Raw genomic sequence first — 13,888 nt, 5'->3', positions numbered from 1 at the left:
TCTCAGGACGCACTTTGTGACTGTGGCTGTGTACGGGTGGGGAGCAAAGTGCAGGTCCAGGTAGAGGCTCAGGTAGAGAAGAGGCTGGGATATAGGATGTGTTCAGTGTCAGGAGCAGCTAAGAGGACAGCAGAAAATGCCCAAGACGCTGCCGGGAGCATTCATCCCAGACGAGCCCGAGGTCTCCTGATCTCAGGAGTTCCTGGGGTGGGGTGAGGGGTGGGGGAGAGGATGGAGAGTCCTTGGATGGGAAACACCTGGGCACCCCAGTTGCCAGAGGCCCTTATTCCAGACTTGTCAGTATGCAGTCTGGTCCATGCCATCTTTCAAGCAAACCCCAATCACTGTCAAGGCCTCCCAACCCTCAATCAGAATCACAGTGCACTGAAGTCTCACCCCAAAGGCACAGCCAGCTGTGGGGACCAGGCTCTGGGCCAAAGCATATGCAGGGGCAGGACTCACCAAAGCCAGGGCGGGGGTATGTACTGCACATGTGTGGGCCGAGAGTGTGTACACTTCCAGAGCATTCTGGGCCACAGTGAGGGCTCCTGGGGGCCAATCCGATGTCTGCCATGGTCCAAGCCCATAGCTGGAGATATATAGGACATGCTAACACAATTCAAAAGAAAGCTGGAGCACCTGTTTAATTTTAGACAGAGCAGACTTCAGAACAAGGAATGTTATCAGGGATAAAAAGGGCATTACATGTGACAAAGTGGCCAATTCTCCAAGAAACACTGACAATCCTAAAAGTGTATGTTCCTAATAATACAATATCAAAATACACGAGGCAAAAGCTGATAAAACTGCAAGGTGACATAGACAAATCTATAACTGTAGCTGGAGACTGCACCATGTCTCTATCAGCATGTGATAGATCAAGCAGGGAGAAAATCAGAAAGAATATGGGTGACCTGAACAGCACTATCAGTCAGTTTGATCTACTGAACATTTATAGGATATTACATCCAGCAGCAGAATGCACATTCTTCTCAAGCTCACATGAAATATTCTCTGAGGTAGACCATATTCTGGGCCATAAAACACACCTTAATAAATTTAAAAGAATAGAAATCATACAAATAATGTTTTCAGACTACAACAAAATTAAATTAGAACTCTGTAAGAGAAATATAGTAGAGAAATCCAAAAATATAGAGAGGTTTAAAAAGCATTTTAAAATAACCCATGAGTCAAAGAAGCCTCAAGAAAAATCCAAAAATATTTTAATTAGATAAAAATAAAAATACAGCTTACCAGAATTTGTGGGATACAGTGAAATTTATAGCATTAAATGCCAAGACTGGAAAGGAAGAGAAATCTAAAATCAATAACCAAAGCTTACACCTTAGGTAACTAGAGAAAGAAGAGCAAAATAAATCTAAAGCAAGCAGAAGGAAGAAAATAATAAAAATTAGAGCAGAAATCAATGAAGCTGAAAATAACAGAAAAAAATCAATGAAACCAAAATCTGATTCTTTGAAAAGATTAAAAAAAAAATTAGTAAGGCCAAGCAAGTGTAGTCAAGAAAAAAAGAGAGAAGACAAAAATTACCACTATCATAAATAAAGAAGGGTCATCATTACGGATAGCCAATTGAAGAAACAATTGGATGTTAAAGGGTAATGAGGGAATATTGGGAACAACTCTATGCTAACAACTTGATAACAGATAAAATGGGCCAATTCCTTGAAAGGCATAAACTACCAAAACTCACACAAGGAAAAATAGATGAACTGTATAGCCCTATATCTATTAAAGAAATTGAATCAAAAATTAATACCCTTCCAAAGTGAAAGTACCATCCTACCAAAGATTTATGGAAAAAATAATACTAATTCTCTACAACTCTTCCAAAAAACAGAAGCAGAGACATCATGTCTAACTCATTCTATGAAGTCAGAATTATCCTAATATCAAACCAGATAAAACATTGCCAAAAAAAAAAGATAAATATCTCCCATAAACTTAGATGAAAAAAAAATCAACAGAATATTAGCAAAACAAATCCAACAATGTCTAAAAATAATTTTTGTTATCAGCTAGGATTTATTACAGTTATGCAAGGCTGGTTCAACATTCAAAATTCAGAAATGTAATCCACCACATCAACAGGCTAACAAAGAAAAGTAATATAATCATATCAATTGAAGCAGAAAAGGCATTTGACAAAATACCACGTCCATTCATGATTTTTTAAAAACTCTCAGCAAATTCAGAGAAAAACTTTCTCAACTTGATAAAGAACATCTACAAAACACCCACAGCTAACACCATACTTAATGGTGAGAGAAGGCAGGAATGGACTATCTTATCACTCCTATTCAACATTTTGCTAGAAGTCCAGGCTGCCACAATAACACAAGAAAAAGAAATAAAATGCATAAAGATTGGGAAGCAATAAATGAAACTACCTTTATTTGCCAAAGACATAACTGTCTATGCAGAAAACTCCAAAGAATCTACCAAAAAAACCTGAAACTAACAAGTGAATACAACAAGTTAATAGGATACAAAGCATACAGGTCCTGTACATATTTAGTTAAAAATACACCTAAGTACTTTATATGTATACTTTTGGTGCTGTGGTAAACGACGTTGATTTTTAAATATCTAATTCTGATTGTTCATTGCTGGTATGTAGGAAAGCAATTGACTTTAAAAAGAATATATTGACCTTTTATCCTGTTACCTTGCTATAAAAGGGAAGCTTGTAAGAGGTGTCTGTGAAGCTGCTGCCACTGAATACCTATTGCCTCTGTGGTTCTGCAGCCAAACATGTAGCAATATCTGGGGTGATTTTTGGTCTACAGGGTCATCAGTCAGGAAGAGCTGGACATGCAATAGAGGGGGGTAAAGACAAGCTGGAACGTGCCAGACCCTCTCCATCCGTCCATCAACATTGTCCTAAATAACCTACACAGAGCAATACCCAGTGTCCCACATCTCATGCAAGTTCCATTTTAGCCAATTCTAACCCATAACCACATTAAAAAAAGGAGATTCCAGGACTTACAGTTCCTCTGTTAATCCAATGGACAAAACACAATCTGGCACACAGTTTCTCTGGATCTTTTTGCCTCAATTGTCAATTTGGATAATCATATTTAACTTGCCTATATCTTAGAGTTGTTTTAAAAATTAAATGGGATAATGTAAGAAATTTCTTTGAGAATTATAGTGCATAGTAAAAACATATAACAATATTTTTGTCAATAGCCCAAATTTATAATAGCTAGCTATTCATTAGCCATTGAAATGATGATCAAACAGCATCTAAGATTATAGAAAGGCTAGAAGAGTTTTGTATGTCTCTAGAAGCTATTGAGCTATTACATTTCTTTGTACGTTTATCATGTGAGCTAAAAAAAAATCAAAATTTGCTTCTGATGATCTTCATTAGAAATGATAAAATTTAAAAGCAAGATAATTAGCACAACTGAAGCCACATCAAAAGCTGTAGCAAGAAATTTTAATAACATTGAGAGTAAATTGGAGATTTCAGTCTTACCCAATCATCAGATTAAAGGATAATAGTCTTATTCACTATAACTATTTTTGAATAGTTATACCAGGAATAAAGGTTGTCATGAATAAGCGATTAAATAAGAAGGAGATCATCTTAAGAATGAATTAGCAGAAAAATACAAAATCAGTTGAGATTAAATTTTGAAGAGTGAAGAAAGAAAGTTATCAGAGCTCAAAGTGGTTTCCTGCTTGTGGACCACTGGAGTTGCCACTTTTTCTCCGTTTTCTAAACTTGTTCCATCAGTGTCCTGGAACTGCTATGAGCCGCCCATATCACTCAAATAAATTAACTGTTTTTTCTATAACATAGTCAGCATCTGCTTCTAATGCTTAAAACCAGTACCCTCAACTTTTACAGACACAAACCCAAATATAACAGGCTTCTTATTGTGCCGTTTTCTGGGTACTGCTTAAATACGTGTAATCTGGCACCTCATATCCTTTTATACTGGGAAATTTTCTCGAATTGACTCCAGGTTGTACTGTCCTCTCTCTACTTTTTTTCTGGATGAAGAGAGACATCAGGATGACAGCTATGCAGAAAGAACCACTGTTTATCAGCCCAAGTCAACGTTCTAGAGTAATTTTTTAGGAGGAGGAGATTGCCTAAATATCTATTGCATGTCAGAGGATCTGGAAAGATCCTTTAGACCATTGGTGAAGAGTCTGAGATAAATTTATGGTAAATACAAAAATAGTAAACTACAAAAAGAGACAATTATTAACTCTAGGTAGGAAAAAAAGTTATGTAGGAGAGAATGCATAATCATTTTTACCATGGGATTCAACTAAGAAAAGTATTGGCAAGATCATTAAAAATAAACACCAAATATTGAAATAATCAAAATTTTAATATAAATATTTTGGAACGATGGGTACATGGAAAAGGTATACATGTGTGGTGAGTTCGTGGAGAGCAAGACATCTAAATCAATAAAGACTGTCTAAAATTTAAAAAAATCTAGCAATGATATATGTATACTATTCAGAAAAGTAGAAAAAATAATCAGAAGTGAAATTTGTTGTCTCAATGGAGGGAAAATGCGAAGGACAGGGAAGTATTATTTTTTTGCAAAAAAAAAAAAAAACCCTTGAACAGCACACTTTGACTCTTTGAACTACATGCACTTATAAAATGAACTGAATGTTGCATTGAGATAGAAGCTACAAAGTATCACTGGTTTGATTTTTTTCTGCATTTAACTCTTCATGTTAATATTATTCTGTAGGAATTTTCCCCTAATATTCTTTGATAACAAGTGAAACTAACGATCGTGGAGCTCTACATTTTATTCATTCAAACAACAGAATACAGTATATCAAGGTAAACATTTGCATGCCTTACAAAACCCAAGTCTGAAATTACACATAAAACCAGAAAAAAATGTTCTAAAGAGGGTGACTATGTTACTTATCATTCAAACGGGGACAAGAGGCAATAAATGGGGATTATTCCAGACATTTATCACCCATACCCCCAAATTAGATCTTTTCTTACAACACCTTACAACATAGTGCTTTAAATCTCGAAAAACATATGTAATCCAACCTTGAAGACTTGTAACATTTTTTAAGAAAGCATTGCAGGTAATTCTAGAAGCCATAGTTCTACCTATCGGATCACTAGCAATAGAAAAGTTTAAAAAAAACCTGATTTTTACTTTTCAGATAAATGTATAAGAGCCTAGAGACTTAGAATAATCCAATGAACAGACTAGTGGAAAAGTGTATTAATTTATGCAAAAAGCCTGCACGTGAAGGTCAATACTTTCTAGACACTGCATTCTAATAGTGGCCTAACTAATGATGATAATAAAATAATGGTATTACATGTTTATATTGTTTTATTTTTTTCAAAGATATTTTCTTATCTCTACTGTGGAAAGAAGTTACACTTTGTACTCACTGTTTAGCACCTTCATTCTCACTATATAAACATCTGTATTCTACAGTATCTTCAATCTTGCTGACATTTCACACCAGCAGTACAAAATACAGCACGTTATTAAAAATCAAGGAGAAGCATTTTGATTACAGTGATTTCTAATTACGATGTGGACTCTACCAATTTGGAAAATTGCTGTAATGTAGCTGTAGTTTTTTTTTAACATAGTTCTATATAAACAAACATAACTTGGATGTTTACAATAAAAGTAAACCTACTAAAAGTATTTTTATTTTACTTTATCTTGTAAATTGATAGTCAAAGTATTTTAAATGTATATGTATAATATTTTAGTAATAAACGGAATTACTTAAAACTTTCTATAAATGTGACTATTTACTAACCGAAAGCGCTAACCTCATCCACCTGCCTCCCACCCATATAAGCATGATTACAGCTAATGAAATTCCTAGGCGGTTTTCTCAGCATGCATAAAGGCTTTTAAATAATGTTCCAAGGTCTCTCTGATGATAATATAATCAATACCCTAATCATTGTAGGTTAATAAGATGTATTCCTTCCCTGACAAAACTGTGTACTCTATAATGACATTTAACAAACTTACCTACCTTGTCATCACACAGCAATTCCTTGTAACTGGTTACTTTAATGTAAATACTAAAACAAGGGCATTCAAAGGAAACACAGATTATTATTTAATGTATTATGTATCAGTATAAATTATATATGTAAAAAAGAATCTTAGGAAGCATCTTGTTTCCTAAATAACACCTTGCAAAAAAGATTTAAAACATAATTTAAAAGTCTGACCTTTCATTCCATGGATCTGTTTTGATCTGTTTCCTTAGCAACAACTGGAATAGTAGGTACAACAGATTAGGGAAAAAAAATATATATGTGTGTTTGTATGTACATATATATATACACACATACTATATGTATACCATATACCTACTATAGATACCATATATAGTGTGTGTGTGTATATATATATATATATATAGTAGGCATAGTTTTTTATATATATTAGGTAGAGTTCACAACTCCAGCAAGTTAGGTATAATGTTAAAGAGACTACAATGAAAGTGATTTGTTAAGTAGAATTTCCAAAGAAAGAAAATGAATGAATGGAATTTCATCAGCATAACAGCTGACAGTGTAGCAGGATCAGTAGAGGAGATCAGAGAAATTTCAGCAGGACTTAGGAAGGTTCCAAACCCCTGAAAAAATTCTGAGCCCTGCAGAGGAAGAATTTATAGAAAAGAAGGGACAGAGTAAATAGTTCTCATAAGTATTCTGAGTGAGAGATTTTTATAAAAGGTTAAAACACCCATGGAAAACGAGATGAGTTTCAAGTGTTCTGGAGGCTTTGCAACACGTAAGGGGTTTGCCACAAAAATCTTCCCTGAAACCATATTGTAATGGTAGAAATGTTTTACTTCTCACCTACATTAGTCATTGAGGATTTGGTTATCAGAATCTTCCAGAAAGTAATATTTTTATTAACTTTTAGGGAAAAGGAAGCATTTATCTTTTAAAGGATGTTAAGTTTGCTTCACCATGCAAATTGATAGATTCAGCCATGGAAACTTTCATTGATCTGATATAGTCAAGAAAACAGTAGATGGGTTTCTTGTAAAACTGCCTTCCAACTTTGTTACAAATATATTTGTGGAAACACTTCTCGAATCCAGATATAAAGATCTATAAGCAAACAAAATAAAAATGAGAGCTAACTCTCATTGCATGTACGTTAGTACAACTGGGAGTGGTCGGTTTTACTTTTTCCCTTCTGAAACAGGTAGGGGCATTCACAATTTCTGTAATTCACAGATAATTGCACTATGTGGCGTGCATGTATTTAAAGATAAAATCATAAAATATCCACTGGCCTGCTAAAACTGTAAATTACAGCTTAAGAATCTGTCTAGACAATATGAGAATTTGGTTTGGGATTGCTTAAGATTATCATGAAAAGTCTCCAACTTTGAAACCTAAATGCAGCTTTTGTGATGAACCTTTTAGAAATGAGAATCTTTTTTTCTTTCTTTCTTTCTTTTTTTTTTTGGCTGTGCCACACAGCTTGCAGGTTCTCAGTTCCCCAAGTAGGGGTTGAACCTGTGCTATGGCAGTGAAAGCACAGAATCCTAACCACTAGGCCACCAGGGAACTGCCTAGAAATAAGAATCTTTTAAAGATGAGTATTAGAGACATGAATGATCATTATATTTGGTCATTACCAAACCATTGTGGTTTCAAGGTGACCATGACCATTATTGGGTTTCACAAACACTTTTCATTGTTGCCTGCATCTAGAATTTGGACAATGGCAGGCATGGTCTCTAATTGCCCTGTCAGTCATAACATTAGGCCAAACTGTGTCTTTGGCCAAACTTTGAAGCAACAGAAGTTTCTTTGTACCTTCCTATTCTTTGATCCCTTTTCCTCCTTCCCTACACCCTCCCAATGCTCTTTCCCCTCTCTTTTCTACCCTACCACCCTACACCACCACTTCCAACTATCATTCTTTTTCTTGTATTTAAATTTCACATAATTATTCTTTTAAAAACTAATAATGTCTAGGTACCTGACTCTTTTGAGAGAAATTATATATTAAAAATAATTCTCAAAAGTATAAAAAATTCAATATAAAAAAATTAAGTTATTGTTGGATCATCTACTACTCTTGCTCATAAGGCTAAACCAGGGATAGTGAAATTCTATATGAAATCAGAAATGAATTTATTTGAGAATAGAAAAGGAAGAGATTTCCCTGTCACGTTTATCTTCCTCTTGACCATTTAGTCATTCTACTGCCAAGTACTCTTCTGGACCAAGCTGACAGAGTAGGTTCTAGAAGTGGGAAGAGAGAGAGCTAACCTAGACCTGCCCTCCTACTCTTTTTAGTTGGCTAACAGAAGATGTCTTGGAAGGTCATTACAGTCTGCATTTGTTGGCAACCAGCCCAGCTTCCAGGCTCCCCTTTACTTCTTCTAATAAAACTGAATTTCCCAGTAGTGTGCTTTGGTCCCATTCCTACCTAGCTCTAGAGGTGAGCCCTTAACTGACTTAAGCCATTTCATCCTTTCTGGCCATAATGACTGTTTTATGATGGACAAGTAACCAAATGTGTTTGCTCTATGAGAGCAAACTCTTTACCAGACAGAAACAAGGATTATGAATTGCCAAGAGTTGTTGGCAGTCATCTTGGAAACACAAGGGAAAAGCCTGAATGAGAGTTAGGCTAACACCAAGGAAGTGGATCCAACACTGTGAAAGGACATGCAGAAACTGTCTTATATCCATACTTAACTCTAGACATAATATTTAAGCCCTGGTAAATAACCCTTGCCTGAAGCTTGTTCTCCCCTTGATTGTTCCATTACATGATTCAATAAGTTTCCTTTTATGTGTAAGCTAATTAGAGTCAGGTTTTCTAAAACATTTCTGTTAAGAATGCTCTCTAGGTAAGGCAGTATTTTTCCTGTCAAATGAAATAAATTCGGTCAACTAGTATCCAAGGTAGACATTAAATAGTGGGAAGAAATTGTATAAAGAGCAATGTGCATAATAGTCATCATTAATATGCTCAGATTAAGGGAAAAGCTTAGACTCTAGTCTTTGGTCCACGAGAGAAGGTTGGGTAGTTGACATAAATGTCCTCTCCTGCACCATCTGAAGGTTGATTGGCAGGGACAGGACTTCTGTAGTTGTTGGTTGCCTAGAAAGACAAACACAAAGGATGTTGATAATTCACTGCATTTCAGCACTTAATAAAGACACTCAAAACATAAATCTCTCCTTAGTTCAACCATGATATAGGTCAAATTTCTATTACAGCTAATTTCATAAAACATTCTCTTCACTGTATTGAACTTCTGTGAGAAATTACATTCTTGATTTGCAGGGTGGTGAGTGAGATACAACAGAGACCTAGCCTTGATTATCACGTGATATATTGTGATATAAATTACCCGTTTAAATGTAAAACTCCCTCTCCTGATGTTAGGCTATTTCGAAGAGAACCATTATTTGCATTTTTTATATGGAAAGTGTAGTACAGTATTTTCCCATAGTGGATAATCATTAATTTCTGTTGAATGGAAAAATAAATATTTTTAAAGTACACAGTGTCCTGGCTTAAAAATAAGCAACTGAACACAATTAAAAAATTACAGGGACTCCCCTGGTGGCACAGTGGTTAAGAATCCGCCTGCCAATGGAGGGGAAACGGGTTTGAGCCCTGGTCCGGGAAGATCCCACATGCCGCAAAGCAACTAAGCCCATGCGCCACAACTACTGAGCCTGCACTCTACAGCCCGCGAGCCACAACTACTGAGCCCACGTGCCACAACCACTGAAGTCCGCACGCCTAGAGCCCGTGCTCCACAACAAGAGAAGCCACTGCAATGAGAAGCCCGCGCACCGCAACAAAGAGTGGCCCCCGCTCGCCGCAACTAGAGAAAGCCCACAACGAAGACCCAACACAGCCAAAAATACATAATAAAATAAAATAAATATTTTTTTAAAAAATTACAGAAATAAATGGACATTCACTTTCAAGATGATGTTATATAATCATTAATCTTCTCTACCTTAATTGGGTCACTTTGACCACCTGTATGTGTGTGACAGAAAATATGTAAGCATAAGTGACAGAGGGGGAGAGAGAGCAGGGGCGGGGCAGAATTGAAGGGAGGAGAAGGAGAGGGAGAGAGAGGGGTCTTTTGGTGAGTAGTCTGAAAATTTAGTGTGGTTTCGGTGTTTGCGAGGAGAAAGTAAAGGGAAAATTCAAGTGCTACTGTTTTCTACGTAGTTTGTCTTAAAAAAACCCCGAAAGAATCAAGTAGGTCTAACTTCACAGACCAGCTTACTATCTAACTTTCTAATCACCATTCAAATTATCATTATTCTGCAAAAGCCTGGAAGAGTTGAATACCTAGTGAGGAAGTTGCAAAGCACCTTTCCTCCTCTGAAATTCATAGCAATAAATGTGGCTTTGGATTGGCTTGAATGGACAACAGCTAAGGACAGAGAAGGGATCGGAAATTGTATGTGACAGAACACAGTTTCCTTGCGTGCAGGCATGGCAGGTCAGACAAGGCCAGACTTCTCCAGCCTTCGCACTTGGTGCCCAAAAGCAAACCATGAGATATTCAGAAAAAAATTTTTTTTGTTTTGCAAAAAAGTAACTACCTAACAGAAAGAAGAAAGTTAAACTCATAGATTATTAAGAAGTTTGAAGCACACACACTGGATTGTCAGAAACTTTTTAGTACTTGAGGTTTTGGCCATGTAGCATTCAATGGCAAATAATTAAATTGAAGAGATATGGATGTAATTTTAGATAACACTCAGGGAAATGTTTTATTGTAAAATTTTGTAAACAGAATAGTATGTGTTAAAGAGAATATCTGACCTATAGTGGAGACAATGAGCACGAAAATAAGCATCCCTCGTATCTTCAAACCCAGAAGGAAATCTCTCCTCTGTCAATTAAACATTAAGGGGCAGGAGCAGGTGGAATGAAGAGGACAGTGTGACAGCTCGCTCGATTCCTGCAGCCCAACAAAAAGGTCTTTAGCTTTATAATCTGAACGTCTGTTAATTAATACATTAATCCAAACATCATAACAATAATGAATATCCTGCACTGTATCCTTCTGTGTGCTTGCTATGCTTTTAGTTTAATTTAATTTAATCCTCACAATAACCTCACGACATAAAAATATTATCATGCCCTGTACTGGGTCAGATATCATCCCCCCTAAATTTTTGTCCTTCCCAGACCTTCATTAACGTGACCTTATTTGGAAATAGGGTTGCTGCAGATGTAATTAGTTAAGATGACGTCATACTGAAGTAAGGTGGGCTCTTAGTCCAATATGATTGGTTCCCTTATAAAAGGAGAAGAGATACAGACAGACACACACACACACACACACACACACACACACACACACACACACGGAAGAACGCCATGTGAAGACAGAGGAAGAGACTGGAGTGATGCGTCTACAAGCCAAGGAATGACAACAACCGCCAGAAGCCAGGAGAGAAGCACAGAACAGAGTCTCGTCCCAAGAGGGAACTGATCCTGCTGAGACCTTGATTTTGGATTCCAACCCTCCAGAACTGTGAGAGACTAGATTTCTGTTGTTTCTTGTCACCCTCTTTGTGGTAATTTTTTTGCTGCAGCCCTAGGAAACGGATACAGATTTTGGTAAGGTGCAATGTTGATTATTATTATCTAGTGTATTTGCTCCTTTATTTATGTGAATGTAAAACAAACAGTTTCAAAAGGTATTAATAATAGGAAACTAGTTCAGATAATAAGCATTTCATCAAATAGCTGATACTGGAGCAACAGGCAACTGCATTGGTTAGGTTATTGAAAGGAGAATAAAAAAGAAGATTGCTAACTGCAAAATGGACTGACTTTACATTTATGATGCACAAAAGGGGGGGAAATGACAATTCTGAGAAAACTTACCCTATTCTGTGTGTCCCAGTACTCTTTAAATAGGCCTCTTTTCTGTCTCCTTCTCCTTCTGGGAAAACATGTACAAGAGAGGTAATAAGAATGACACTCCAGCACCAGCATTATTTCAGACGCTCTATAATACCTCACCTGTACCCGCAGCCCACATGCCTTTAGTGATTATGTTAAAGCAGCTGTCCACAATGGTTTTATACGTACTCACCCAAAATTCCATTGTCCTAAATTTTTTCATTTTTCGTACCTTCTCCAATGTGCTCACAGATGGTGAAGGCAACTAAATGGATATGCAGCCAGTGTTCCTTAGTAATTAATCTCAGTGAGTTTACTAAAGAATGGTGCAGAGTGGGTTATTATTGATACAAAAATGACTTAGAGGTTTCCCACAATTAAAACTTCCTTTTAAATGCCAACAGTGCAACTTCTTGGATGACAATGACAATATAACCAAGCTTTATGGAATCTTCCGGCTGTTTTACTAAACCACCTGTATGGATTATTTTATTCAGATTTCATCAAAAACTCTCTATTTAACAAACTGGGGACCTGAGGCACTGAGAGGAATAGTAATTTGCCCCAAATCACATGGTTGGTTATCAGTAGAATCGGGATTTGAATTCACAGCCCTCCTTCCTGACTACCAGGCTCACTGCTTCTACAGTCATGTTGTTGCAGCTGAAAACGGGCCATCCGAAACCATACTATTCAATAAACTCTCCACAGTTTCAACAAAACTTATAAAAACCTAACTTCAGGAGGAATCTCTGAAAAGAAAATACAAGAGAAGAGAGTAATGTAATTGAATGCAAAGATGAAATAACTAAATCCAAGTGTATGGAAATTGTTATCATGGGGAGATGGTGACTATTTCTTTTCATCCCCCTAAAGAAAAGATTCTTATTGAACCACAGAGGGGATGGGTCAGATACAAAAATGTAGAGTTTTTTTTAAAGATGAGGTTATAATTACTTCACAGGAATTTTGAAAACATGGCAAGATGGTCTCTCTCCAAGGAAAGGTTGTTCAGATAATCAATGTTGACTCTGATGGTCTCTTCTAGTTGCTATGAAATCCTCCTACCATGTCAACAGAATCACAGACTATGTGCATTTATGTATTTACTTATTAAGTAGTATTTAAACAAATTATTTACTTACTTTATGTGTAAATTTACTATGTGCAAGTCATATTTCTAAGGTCTTTTATATAAATTATTTATTCCTCATAAGAAATCTATGATACAGACACTATTATTGTCCTCTTTTCACAAGTGAGGAAACAGACACAGATCTATGACCTTTGATCCTTTGTTAAATTATCCTTCACAAGGCTTGTTATATCATAATATAGAGTTAACTTTCCCAAGTAGATCCAAATATATATATATACATGTGTGTTATATATATAAACAAATATATTTTTTAACATCTTTATTGGAGTATAATTGCTTTACAATGGTGTGTTAGTTTCTGCTTTATAACAAAGTGAATCAGCTATACATATACATATAATCCCCATATCTCCTCCCTCTTGCGTCTCCCTCCCACCCTCCCTATCCCACCCCAACAAATATATTTTTAACATAAGCTTAGCATATACAATGTGATGAGGAAAAGAGAAGATGATTTTTTTCTCCAGTTTTATTGAGATACAATTGACACAGTACAGCACTGTGTAAGTTTAAGGTGTACAGCATAATAATCTGACTTACATACATGATGAAACGATTTCCACAGTAAGTTTGGTGAACATCCCCCATCTCATATAGACACAAAAGTAAAGAAATAGAAAAAACATTTTCCTTGTGACGAGAACCCTTAGAATTTGCTCTCTTAACAACAGATATACATAATGTAGAGCCGTGTTAATTATATTTACCACGTCGTAGATTGCATCCCTAACACTTATTTATCATACAACGAGAACATGAAGTTTAGAGTTGGATGATCTGCGTC

The 13,888-nt window shown here is 36.1% G+C and overlaps 1 protein-coding gene across 1 annotated transcript in view; it reads right to left on the bottom strand.

The window, feature by feature from the left end:
- Positions 1-9,041: 9,041 nt before the first annotated feature.
- Positions 9,042-13,888, bottom strand: part of CD226 (CD226 molecule) — an 84,437-nt gene continuing 79,590 nt past the window's right edge. Inside the window, exons 5-6 of the mRNA XM_061170128.1 lie at positions 11,928-11,985; positions 9,042-9,155 (exon numbers count right to left, since the gene is read on the bottom strand). Of these exons, the coding sequence (XP_061026111.1) occupies positions 9,042-9,155; positions 11,928-11,985 (172 nt within the window). The remainder of the gene's footprint in view (positions 9,156-11,927; positions 11,986-13,888) is intronic.

Source organism: Eubalaena glacialis, chromosome 15, assembly GCF_028564815.1.
Source record: "Eubalaena glacialis isolate mEubGla1 chromosome 15, mEubGla1.1.hap2.+ XY, whole genome shotgun sequence".
NCBI classification, from domain to species: Eukaryota; Metazoa; Chordata; class Mammalia; order Artiodactyla; family Balaenidae; genus Eubalaena; species Eubalaena glacialis.
This window is presented reverse-complemented; position numbering and strand designations above follow the sequence as displayed.